The following is a 13617-nucleotide window of genomic DNA, read 5'->3' as shown; positions in this document are numbered from 1 at the left end:
TTTGGAAGATAATTACATTGCAAGCTCCATTTAGAGGGGAGATGGTCTTTCAAGGAAGTGTGCCTCTACATTCTCTCTTTGTGTTGGCCTGCATATTCCCTGGCTGACATGCAGCAAAGTTTGGGTTGCTTTTGTCCATTATAGAAAAGACAAGTACAACTCTAAGGAATGAGAAGATTCTGACTGTGCTATATTACTCAGATGTGTTCCTTGCCTAGCTTTCGAGTCTGCCTCCAAAGCGTATTGTGGAGTTTTGAATTGATCTTCTTCCTAGTACGCGACTTGTCATTTCTTTTGGAAGATAATTACATTGCAAGCTCCATTTAGAGGGGAGATGGTCTTTCAAGGAAGCGCGCCTCTACATTCTCTCTTTGTGTTGGCCTGCTTATTCCCTGGCCGACATGCAGCAAAGTTCGGGTTGCTTTTGGCCCTTATAGAAAAGACAAGTACAACTCTAAGGACTGAGAAGATTCTGACTGTGCTATATTACTCAGATGTGTTCCTTGCCTAGCTTTCGAGTATGCCTCCAAAGCGTATTGTGGAGTTTTGAATTGATCTTCTTCCTAGTACGCGACCTGTCTCTTTGGCGCCATACAGTTTATCTCGTCCATTCCATGAAGAATTGAAGAAGCAACTTGATCATTTGTTGTCCAAAGGGCTTATTCGACGTAGTGTGTCACCATTGGGAGCTCCTTACCTCTTCACACCAAAAAAGGATAGGAGTTGGCATATGTGCGTAGCCTATTGGTTTCTTAATCAAGTGACCATCAATAATAGATTTCCATTGCCATGCATTGAGGATGTATTTGATCAATTGAGAGGAGCCGCAATGTTTTCCAAGATTGATCTCTACTTTGGGTAAAATCAAATTCTCGTGCGGGAGCAAGACATTGAAAAGACATCATTCTCCACTAAGTATAGTCGCTATGAGTTTAATTATATGAGAGACATTTGAAGCTTGTGTTGGACAGATAAGGGAGAGTCAATTCTACGCTAAACTGAAGAAGTGCATTTTGGATTTCAGAAGTGGGCTTCTTGGGTTATGTGATTGATGAACATGGAATCTTAATTTACCCGAGCAAGATCTCTATAGTAGTGGAGTGGATGCAACCGATGAATGTCGAGGAGGTGAGAAGTTTTCTGGATTTAGCTGGTTATTACAAGCACTTCCTGAAGGATTTCTCTATTATCATCAAGCCTTTCTCTCAACTCACACATAAAGGAGTGAAGTTCTAGTGGACTAATGATTTCGAGCACAGCTGCATTTTGAAAGAAAAGGTAGTGTCGGCTCCTATTCTTACTCTTGCTGATCCAGGGAGCGCGTAGCCTTTTTATTCTGATGCATCTTGTGTGGGTTTGGGGTGTGTACTCATGCAAGATGGAAATGTGATAGCTTATGCATCAAGATAATTGAAGAAGCATTAGCAAAATTACCCTACTCACAATATAGATTTGGCTACCGTGGTGTTTGCTCTAAAGGTCTGACGACACTATCTAGAGACATTGAACTACATCATCATCGCCATATTCTTGTTCTTGTTTGTCAAATTATCATATTTGACATCGAAGTTATTTGAATTGTTTTTTCCTATCATTCCATTAAGGCAATAAACTTCCTAATCCTCATGCATAGTACAGAAAGAAGGCTCTAAGTAATTAGCTGATAGGATAGAAACGCATCGTTTGAATTCCTACGTGGCGCTCCCCTCACCTAGCCAGGCAAGAAAAAAATCCTTAGTGAGGCTGCCACAGGGCGTGTTTTTCAAAATTTCCTTTGCTAAAGCGAGCGAGCGAGCAAATTTATTTCTCAATCACGAGTAGAACTAGGCTCCCTCGTCAAGATGAGGCAAGTGATGTTAGATGTTACAAGGGATTGCAAGTTGTGAGGATGCTGTCAGTGCTAATAGCATGACGAGGAGCCTCTTTCTCCATGTCATAAGCCGGAAAAGATGGAGCCCCGATTGGAAAAATATGATAAAGTTGCGACACATTTAGACGGTTTAATTCCAGTCATCCACGAGGAAGAGGTTGCAACAGAGATTGCTTTAGTAGCGGTTTAGCTTAGCTTAGAAAAGAATAGGCATTACGAATCCATAGAGCTTTTGGACCAACTGCGCGCCACAGGCAGAGAAAAGAAGTGGCAACCGTAGAAGATGGGCTCTGCCCGACTTGTGTCTGTCTTTATTCGCTTCCTCGATTCCCACCCCACGAATTCTCTCGCATTTCATTTTCTTTATTCACTGCCGGTGACCGGCGTGGGCCCACTGCGCAGTGGCGGGTCCTCTTCTCAATCTCGCTTCGCATGCTTTCCCCATCCCAGCCGCTCCCCTCGTCCTCAGCGACCACAGCAAACCGAAGCGAGAGCAAGTGCCACCCCAGACCTAGGAGAGGAGGGGAAACTAGAGAAGGACGGTGATGGCGGAGACGGGGAGGAGCTCCATACTCGTGCACATTCTGGTGATCGCCCTCTGCCTGACCGCTTTCGGCTTCGCCATCGCCGCCGAGCGCCGCCGCAGCACGGTACTGATACACCCCGCAATGCCGCCTTTTCTTTTACTTCCCGCATTCAAAAACCAGAAAGCATCCCCCCCCTTCGTCCCGGAGCTGCGCATACCCTGGATCGCAAGGATGCGCGGAGATCTGAGGGTGGAATTTTAGGCATGTACTGAAGGCTTCCTGCTATTTGGTTTAACCAAGGGTTTTGCGACTATCCTAATATTCCCAGTCCCAGCACATCCAAGCGCAACAGTACGACTAATCACTCAACTACCATTGCCACCTCTGGATTATTGTCTGCATCACTTGTTTGTTGTTCTTCACAATTTAGGAAGAACATAGAGTGTGGGAATGATATTGATATAGAATATCTAACATACTATATTTAGTTAATCTGTAATGTTTACACAGAAAGGGCACTCTGCAGTCTATTCATACTCCGTTATTCTATCAGCCTTGTGTTATCATGTCTTACTGGATTCTACGTTTGGAACCCTTACTTTTATCTAGATAAATTTTGAAAGCTTTGTGTCGGTAACAATCCTTGTGCTCATGTTAGGTTGATGCAAGTATAGTGTGAGCCTAAATTCTTCCTGTGTTGATACTGAGTGTATACTTGTAAGCTGAGGCTTAGCAAGCTATAACCTTGTTACATGCTTTGTGTAAGGTAAGTGGTGTACAAAAGAGAGTGGGTTTCAGGGTGAAAGCGGATGGGGTAGCAAGCTTGTTCTCCCTTGTGCGCTTGGCAGAACCTATTTCCCCCAACAACGAGGCTCTGACCCGGTAAATCTTTGAGGGATGGCTTATTCTTTATTGATTCTTAACGAAGCAGTGTATATTGGGCTGCCTAATAATCTTGAACCAACCGAATCTTAGATCTAACTAATAAATCTTGTTGGTAACAAATAAACAAACTCAGCTAATGCCTTCCTTGCGCTAAAGTTCGGTGTGTGCATCTGGCTTATGCCACAGTGGGCTCCTGGCCCTGCCAAGTAGATTTCTTCTTTGGTCCACATGAGCGCTAATTTGCGAGTATATTGAAAAGGTTGAATTTAAGCTTGAACCGGGGCACATAGATTGTGTAATTTGCTATATGTATTTGTGCTTTAAAAAGTACTCCATTCGGTCATAAATACTTGACGTTTTGACCAAGAGACGGTCAAATTTTAAAACTTTGATTGTCAATAGCTTCCAAAATTTTTAGTTTGGAAACATAAAAATCATACGTGTAGATTTGTCTTGAAAAATATTTTCATAATATTATATTTTCATTAGATATTATAACTATATTCTAATGGAAAAAGTCTACATAACCCCTTGAACTATCGACTGGTGTATACTTAAAATCCCAAACTACAAAATCAGGTATCGTGAATCTTAAACTTTGCAAAACCGTTTACTTAACCCCCTAAGTTGGTTTTGCACGTGTCTCTCTTAGTCGCTCATTCTGTCTTAGCTCTCAGCGGCGTGAGGCAGGGAAACACGAACGGTGGAGCGAAGGCCGGCGCAAGTAGCACCATAGTGCGCACAACGACCCAGGATATGGCCCTGCTGATGGCCCCTGAGACCTTCCCAACGGTTGGCTGACCTCCAAGACGACAGGCGATGGTGAGTTGCTCCATCGATCCTCGGAGCTCCCTTGACCTCCTCCGTCGATCACCGACGTGCCTGGTGAGCGGCACGACAAGCTGCAGGGCACGAAGGTGACCTCTTCCACAGGCTCTGCTGGAGCTGGGCGCGACTAGGGCTCGGTCGGCGGCGGGCTCGAAGGCGCGATGGCGCTCGGCTCCAGGGAAGTCCAAGCTGACGACGCAACAAGGCCAAGTGGGCCTGCACTCTAGCTTACTGGGGCCACGACGGATCTCTTCACAACTGTAGCATGGGCGGAAATGGTCCAGAGCCACCGGTCGACGTTGAGGTGTTCGGCGCCAATGGTGACCAGTGGGGAGGGAAACTCTGATTGAGCCTCGTCCAACTGTGGATCCATGCCAAGAATGGGTCAAGGAGTTGTGCAGAAGGGAGATGGAGCTAGGGGCGAAAGGAATCGACAGGCGGTTCACCATGGAGGGAGGATTTTCCACGGATCCGAGCTCATTTGGTGGCGGAACGCGTGTGGAAAAAGAGGCCGGGGGCGGTGGACAGAGTGCACGACGCATGCGCCAGTGCGCGCGAGCCAGAGGCTCAGGTCTAGTAGACTGCGTGCACGGGCGGGTGAGAGGGCGACAGGCAGGGGTAGCTGGAGGTTGAAGAAGGCGATGGACGGCCGATGATGCTCGATCTCGATCAGGCAAACCATGGAATCTTGAGCTCGGGTATTTTGCACATATATATATATATATATATATAGAGAGAGAGAGAGTCATTGATGAGCGGCTCCGATCGGCTTCTAGGGCTTGGGAACCCGGTGAGCGGTGACGCCATTGATGTTCGGCCGCCGGAGAGGAGGGAGAAGGCTGAAGCTCCCTGGGCCGATTGGCTCTGACTGGAGCTTCTAGGCACTAGGGAGACGCTAGATCGGAGCACAGACTGGTGCAGGGAGCGGCCCAATGTGCTGGTGACCGTGAGCGGCGGCCAGAGCAGGGGCAGCGCGACGCGGGCTCACCTCGGTGCACAGCGGTGAAAGGAGGTCGGGATGAGGATAAGGCCGATCTCTCCCATGCATTTGGATGGGTTCACGGCCAAGAGGGCTGGAACTCTGACTCGGCACTGGGCGCCAGCGACGTGGAGCAAAAACTTAGCGCGCCCAAACAGAAAGAACGAGAAGCAGCTCGCGTGTTCAGGCACTGACAAGCGGGCCCGGGTGCTGGTGTGGGTGAAACCACCCTAGAAAACCAACTTAGGTGGTTAATTAAACGGTATTGAAAAGATGAGGGTGCTAAATACCTGGTTTTATAGTTCGGGGTTTTAAATATACACTAGTCAATAGTTCAGGAGGTTTGTAGATTTTTTCCTATTGTAATAGAAAATAGTAGTCAAAGTTGCATGTTGAATACTATGAAAAGTAAAAACGTCATGTATATATTACTGGAGGGAGTAGCTTGGAAAATGTTTTATGTCCCCTTCATTCTATGCTAGTTAACAATTTTTTATCAAACACATCCTCCGCAACTTACTAGAAGCAAGCATGATCAAATTTAGTTTCTTTTAATGAGCTGTAAGATTTTAAGATAGAGATCCAAAGGTTTTGGTTACCAGAATCAAGCCTATAAGCTGCATACCACGATTCAAATCACGCGAGATTCGGTTTGCGTGCAACTCAGATCGCTTAGATATGGGAGGCGGTATGTAGGACCTTGGCGAACCAAAAATGAGGAGCATCTGGAGGTGCCAAGATTTGATTTGCGCTAGTGCTAGTGCTCACTATGGTTTGTCGGGGGTAGCAACTAGAGAACTCAAATCAAATGAGGAAAGGAAACCAATAGAAGGATCATGGAATGAGGGAGGGACGCCGCCACCTCCACCGCTCTCCACTAGATCAGGTTCACCATGGTGCTGCCATCACAAGATGTGTCCCTATTACGGTGGTTGCAGTGGTCGCCATCACCCCATATCTATTGCATTGATTTTCACCATTGCCTTGCATCACAACACGACTACGAGCTGTATGTTGGAGGCATTAAGGGAAGGGGGGGGGGGAGGGTTGAAATGGGCAGTGTTCTAGGGCAGAGTAGGCTTGGCTGGGGCTGGGCTGGGCTGGCCAACCTTTGCTTGCCTACATCTTTTAACATTTTATACTGTCTAAGCTCTTTTGTTGATATATCGTGGGTCTAAACACCAAACTTGCAAGTGCAACAAAATTAAGTAGACACATAATGTAACTAGAGCAATCACCAAAACACTGTTCATTGGCCCAATGCTTGATTCGGAGGGAGGTTATAAGATGACAGAACGATCAGGATGCAGTTCAAGAACCATTTGATTAAGTATAAGAGTTCGACTGAGCTATGCTGTTGTAGACGAATCAAGCACAATATTAAGACATGACTAACAAACTACACTTATGTGAAGTTAAAAAATTTAATCAGAGTTAATTAACAAGTCCTTAGACTCTGATCTGAACCGAGTCAACCAACCATGTAGTCGCATATATCTAGAGATGCACGCTTGCTCATAAGAGAAGACAAAACAGACGAACCAACAAAGGTTGATTAAACGCTAGAAGAAGTATACAATCATCTCTTAATCAGCTACAGATCCGTTAGTAGCTTGATCAGTGCTGTGAGACATGTTCCTTGCACAATAACCAATCCAAGGACAACCGAGCCAGTCAAATAAATAGTTGTGAGTTGTGCCTAGGGAGAGGCTACAGGTGGCTCGGTGTCGAGTGGCGGCGCAACTAGGTGGGGGCTTGGAGGCAGTGGGTGTTGGGGGGCTTGGCGGAGGAGGGTGGCATCTATGCGGCGGCAAATGGCGTTGAGGCGATGCATGGAATCTATGCGTTGGGTTAGGTTTACAAGTAGTCGGATTAGGTATGAGTGTGTTCTACCTTGAGATAGCACAAAAAGGGCAAGTGTAATTGAGTCATTTCAGAATTTTTTCTCTCCCTAAAACATAGCTCCAACCTGACGGCAATGATATTACTGAACTCAAATATGCTTTGGGATGGGATGGCATTTAGCAAAATTTCTCTTTTTCGAACATATGGAATATATCTCCCTAAAACACAGTTCCATTGGGATTTAACAGAAAACCTGATGGTAATGATATTTCTCTACTCAAAAATGCTTTGGGATGGGATGACGTTTTGCAAAATTTCTCTTTTTCTAACATATGGAATATATATGGAAGGAAAAAAGACGAACTAATATGAAAATAAACTAGTTTCATGTCAGAGCTAAGTGACTTGTAGCCTATGAAACTATGAAGGAGGATTTAAGTTTGTGTTGGACGAGCTCATTTGAACAACAAGCAGTTGCTAAGTAGCTCATGAACTGCAATTCAGACTGGAGCGAATATCTTCTTCAACATTAGCCAATGTTGCTTCCTTGCCCACCTACCTTTTCGTGCTCTATTGTCTGCCTAGATATTCTTTTGTAAAGCATTTGGGTCTGGAATTATTTTATGAGATTTTTTAGTGCATATGTCCAATATTTTCCAAAAAGGTCATGCACAGACATGAAAATTACATATAAGTACTGTTGATTTTGCTAATTGGGGTATAGTTTTGATAAGAGTGATGTCGAATGGCTACCATGCGGTACACAAAAGTTAAACCTCAACTGATGCAATGTAGAAAGGCTTAGCTTTAGTTACGACTTGTGGAACTGCATTACAATTTTGATTAAGGGCAATCCTTTGCTCCATGGATGCTTGGAGGTGAAAAATGAAAATAGCTCGAGGTTAATGGAAACTGCTGGTTACGTCCCTCGAAGATGTTGACTTCTGTCCTCGGCTATGAGGATTTGATGGAAGCGCTTCAATCTTGACAATGGGCTTCTAAAGTCAGTTGTGGCAATCACAAACTGTTCTTACTTCCTAGTAGACGGTAGTTCTAATGGCAACTTGAGGCAAACCCTAAGTGAAAAAGCTAGCTTACTAGACACTACTAGTATAACACATAATTACTACCTCGACAACAATGAGAGAAGTAGAGTGCTCGGCAAGAAGAAAGATGAAGTTTGTGAACAAATTTATTTTACATGTGGAGATTAACTCATAGATGAATATGGTTAAATTCATCATTATTATGGCGGTGCGGCGAGACGTGACGACCCACCACCTTTACACCTTTATAGCAGTTATGGCGCGCGGCGTGGCGACGCCATACACATCATAGTCTAGGATATTAGGAAATTATATTGGCGAATGACAATGTAAATGTAGCTCAAAAGTTACTCTAGGATATTAGGAAATCAAAATAGCAATGTAAATGTAGCACAAAAGATATAGAACTCTGTCGTCTCTCAAAGTTTCAAATCTCTCATCTCTTTAAAGTCATTCAATGCAAACTCATCGAGATGGTTAGATGCTACCATGTTCTTTGCACCATCTTTAATAGCATCCCGTGCTTTGATTAGCCATGTGCAAAAAAAAAAAAAAACCCAGAAGTTTCTTGACCAATCACTTCTACCAAATAGGCAAATACGAATTAGTACACCACTTCTACTTCACATCTTCACCACTAGACCACTTCCAGTCCAATCACTAGACTGACCTGGCAAATACTAATCTACGCTTGACCCATGGCAGCTGGCTCGGGAGATAGCTTGGCTGGCCTAGATCCAAACGAGAGAGGTCGAGGCGGATGTGGATTCGGATGGGAGACGACGAGGTGGACCGAGGCGGGCTAAGGGCGACCATCCCAGCGGCAGTTGTGGCAATGATGGCGAAGGCGGCTCGGGATAGGGCTCGGGAAAGGCACATAAGTGTGTTAAGGGTTGTGGCTTACGGGCTTGCGGCCTCCTCGCGCTTCACTAGAGGATGACTCATTTGGTTGCCGCCTATCACGCCTGCCTTGATTCGAGTGCTCACCACAGGACGCCAAAGCGGTGCAACGGGGATGCCATGACGCTATGGCGGACGCCATACATGACGGCGCCGTGGCATTGGCGTGGCAAGTAGCGATTTTCCTCCACGGTGATATAGCATCGCCCAAGGGTGCACCCAACACAAATTGTTAGGGGGGCCAAGGCTTAAGTGCTTAACAAACAATTGGCTAGTTAAAAGCAATGTCTTACACAAATATAGCAAAAAAAAAAGCAAAACACAATAGAAATGGGCATTTTATACATATTGCAGTTCTCCTGCTGCGTGCTAGCTGCTGCTGACCTGCTGTTCTTCAGTGTTACCAGGACTCGCATATCAGAAAAATATTCGATGTGTCGACGTGTATCCGCGTGTCGACTCGCGTCCGACATTGTGCGAAGCATATTGGAATAGAATGTTTTGATGTGTATTAATCACAAATTAATGTGTAGTTTGTTTACATATCCTTTATACCTACAAAGCTACAACAGAATGTTTTGATGTGTATTAATCACAAATTAATGTGTTATTTCATAAATGTTGATATTATTTACTAATAAAAATATAAATAATGTATTTTAATATATTATTAATATAAATTAGACGAATCCTTGAATCCTATTTTCTAGAGTTTGCCGAATCGGACACCTGCACCCGAGTCGGACTTCGACACCTGCGCCCGTGTTCTGGTAACACTGATTCTTCTGTTGTTCTACAGAAGAAAAAAGAAGACTGTAGCTCAGTTCCGCCAATCTACCTTGTTCACTCGTTCAGAGTTCAGCCCTTCACTGCTTTATTGCTTCTGTTGCGTGCTGCCCTGCTATCGTGGCGCCACACCCTCGCTCGCGCCGGCAGCTGCCCAGTCGCCAGTGTTACCTAGACACTTGTGTCCAAATTTTTTTGCCGAATCAAACATTCTGAATCTAAGTTGCATTCCGAGTTGTATTTCGCGTGCCCAAATTTTCTTTGTCAAATCGGATACCCAAATCCAAGACGGGTTTCGACACCTGTATCCGTGTTCACGTAACATTGTCAGTCGCCTACGCTGGCCACCCCCCCCCCCCCTTGCACTTGCGCAGGCTGCTGTCCCCTCATGCCGTGAGAGTTAGGGATTGGAATTGGAGATTGCCTGATTAGGGAATCACCTAATCGATTGAAGACCGAAATAGTGGGCCGTGGTTGTGCTGTGGTGAGCCATGGGCCATGGGCGATCTCTGCTTTAAAGAAGTGCCATGGTTAGAATCATCTGGTACCTCATGAGTCATGCCATTTTGTTCTTCTTCCTTGGTTTATAGGCATCCCCTGATTAGAGACAGAAAGATCTGATCTGAGACTGGGAGAGACTCTGAGTAGGGCTTGGGGGGCTCCCAAGTGCGCCGAGTGAGTAGGGAGGCACAGCCTCCTCCGGCCCCTATAGATCCACCACTGGCGATGCCCTAATAACTATGGTTAAATTTGTTTGTCTTCCACGATTCTAAATTTGGACCTAAATTTTGAATGGATTGGATCAACCTATATCTTGACATGAAATATATGCTACTAGGTATTCTGGAGTAAATTACATTACAAGTTGCAACCCATGCTTTGATCTTTTGACAAACTCATCATTGGAGAGGTTTGTCACAGATTGTCGGTTGACATCTTGGTCCAAGTGCACTGTTGCTTTGTTACTGTTTATTTGGACTATTGTTGACCAGTTTTAATTAGCTAAAATGAGCTATTTTTAGAAAGGTTAGGATCACTGATCTATCTAATATAGAAAACAATTTATCTTGAGATTTGCTAGTGCTCCTCTCAATAAAAAGTTTGTGAATCTCAAAGCAAAAGTAGTTATTTGTAATTAGATGCAAATCTGTATTAATCAAAATCAATTAGAGAAATATCTCTTGGCAGATCCTAAAATCAAGGAACATCAGCCTGCATGCAAACGACGGCTCTTTCTCGATCCATCTTTCTCAACACCAATTGAGTTGACCTTCCATGAGACTCCTCCATATTGGTTTTCAAATTCTAATTGCCCCTTGCCCATCTGGAATCGTCCTTTATTTGCATTTAAGAAGTGATCAAAGTTTTCGACTCTTGCAAAGCTTTTTCAACTATTTGTGAAAGGTCTCCTATGTGCTTCTAGGCAATTTGGTTCACATGAGGCCATGAATGACTGAAGGTTCCTGTATGGATCTTTCATGGCTTCAAATAAATTGTGGCAAGAAAGATGTGTTTTGGATAAGTATGTGTCTGTTATGTCAAAATCATCCCTACTACAGATTTGCCCCTAATTTGTACTAACTGCTTTTGCTTTGAGATTCACCAACTTTTTTATTAGGACTACCGGAGCACCTGTCTTTTTATCTTTACGTTAATTTATCAAAAACCACTAAGCATTTACTGTTGATTACATCAAATTATAAGAAAATAGTTTGCTGGTAATTTTTTTATGTGAAGTATAAGAGCCATATGAGAGCTTCTTCTGATCATGAATTGTTTCCTTTTATATTTTCATAACAGGGTTCAATAGTTACGGACAGCTCCAATACGACATTTTGTGTTTATGACTCCGATATTGCTACTGGCTATGGTGTTGGTGCTTTCCTATTTCTTCTCTCAGGCCAGTCACTGCTTATGGCTGTTACAAGATGCATGTGCTTTGGTACACCACTTGCACCAGGTGGAAGCAGAGCCTGGTCTATTATATACTTTGCATCTTCATGGTAATTTCTAAGCTCTCTTACACATGGAAAAAAAGAAAGAAAAAATTTGGCACTTCCCAAGTTTTGTTGCCCCACCACATATAGATTAGTTTTGCATATTTGCAGGATCACATTTGCAATTGCGGAGTCCTGCTTGATTGCTGGAGCAACGAAGAACGCCTACCACACCAAGTATAGAGATATGGTATATGCGGGTAACTGGACTTGCCAGTCTCTGCGCAAAGGAGTGTTTATTGCCGGAGCAGTCTTTGTGGTGTTCACCATGATTCTGGACGTGTACTTCTACATGTACTACACAAAAGCGACGAGCCAAGCTGCGAAAAAGATCAACAAGACAGGCCCCAGCGTTGGCATGACTGGCTATGTATGAGGAACCTAAAACTATGGTCTGACAGAAACCTTTTTCTGTTTGTGGTATTTTCTGTAACTTCGCTGTCTGATTTTGGTTGATACTGGGACATGGCTTTAGTTTCTGGCAAATGTAGCTTACTATATATATACTTTTTTATCCTGGCCTAAAAAAAAGTGTACTATTTTAAGGTGCTCTATCTTACCTAGGAGGTAAGAACCGAGAACAAATATAAAGGTCTTTTTGGTTGCCCGATGCTCTAGCTTGGCCTGAGCCAAGGTAGCAAGGTAGTGTATGCAATGTCAGTTGGTTTGGTTATCTGTATTTATTCAATTAGTCTGGTTAAGAATAGACGTAAGATAAAAATAGGCAAACATGTACTATTATTTTATTTATTTTTCATAATTACATTATTATAGTTCGTAATTTATCTTATTAAGCTTTAATATCTATTCAAATACATTAATATCACTTAATATACACTAATAATGTCATTACCTGGGCACTAATAACGTCATTACCTGTGCACACGTTTTTGCGAGGTTTAGTTGAGAGGTCTCTTTTGCACCAGAACACTTGCGGTTTAGAGTCGCATGTATGCAACAAAACACTTGCTGTCTGCGTCCCACGAGACATGCGGTCAATCAAATACACCCTAAGCTGTCAATTCTTTATCTGCCATGCTAGCATCTTGATGTTCTGATGTGACCATACGTTCTCCAATTAAAACTTTGGAAACTTCACTCAATGCTCTATAAATCCATTGTGCAATTTGGAGCTTTTTCTTGAACAATCAAGTGCACAGTCCGTTCTTAAGCTTGTGCAGCTGTGTCATCTAGGTCCTTAGAATTCTGAAATTGTAGATCAAAACCCCTAAACTTGTTAAGTGTGTCAAAATGCTGATGTGGTATGTTGTGTGTGTGGCACCATAGAACCTAACATGTGGGACCACATGTTAGCGGCCCGCCTCTCTAACGTCTCCTCTCTAACCTCTCTCGAGAATCTGGCGACGGCGGGCGGCCAGATTTGGTTGCCACAACAGCACTAAGGAAACTTCTCGTTGTTCCACTGTGCCATGTCGACAAGCCCGTGCCATGGATCTATGGCCCACTGTGCGCTTGAAGCGGAGCCGAGTAGTATTCAGTAGTGAACAAAGCAAAAGCTTTACATAACAGAATGTGCAAGTGTAGTCTATCATGATCAAACCGAATCAGTGATGTTATATATTAGCCTAAGTTTTTTTTACTAAACATCATCTGGTATCATTGTTGTGAGCATAATTAGAGCATGTAGATTGAGGCAAATAAAAAAAGACTGAACAAGTGTGCAACCAGCTGGAACATAGCAAAATCAAAGTTCAGGGAAAAAGGTAACCACAAAAGCGGACGAGTATTTATTTCAGGAGACCAGACATGTCACTACATCACAGGCTACATCCCAAAAGCAACAGATTCTCAAATGCAACAATTTCTTGATGGCAACAGATTCTCATGGCCATCAATTAATCAAATGCATCGATTAAAAAGAGGCATCACATGCATCAAATTAAACAAGATAAGTTGTCCCAGTATTTGATCATCAAATTAAACAGATAAGGTG

General features: G+C 43.7%; 1 protein-coding gene across 1 annotated transcript; it reads left to right on the top strand.

Moving 5' to 3' along the window:
- Nucleotides 1-2222: 2222 nt before the first annotated feature.
- LOC133885868 (uncharacterized) lies at nt 2223-12431 on the top strand. The gene is made up of 3 exons (XM_062325632.1): nt 2223-2520; nt 11467-11669; nt 11775-12431. Exons 1-3 carry the CDS (start codon nt 2416-2418, stop codon nt 12037-12039), a joined length of 573 nt encoding a protein of 190 aa, XP_062181616.1. The 5' UTR covers nt 2223-2415; the 3' UTR covers nt 12040-12431.
- Nucleotides 12432-13617: the final 1186 nt, after the last annotated feature.

This window comes from Phragmites australis, chromosome 11 (genome assembly GCF_958298935.1).
Source record: "Phragmites australis chromosome 11, lpPhrAust1.1, whole genome shotgun sequence".
Classification (NCBI taxonomy): Eukaryota; Viridiplantae; Streptophyta; class Magnoliopsida; order Poales; family Poaceae; genus Phragmites; species Phragmites australis.
The sequence above is the reverse complement of the archived record's forward strand: the minus strand, read 5'-3'. Positions and strand labels throughout refer to the sequence as shown.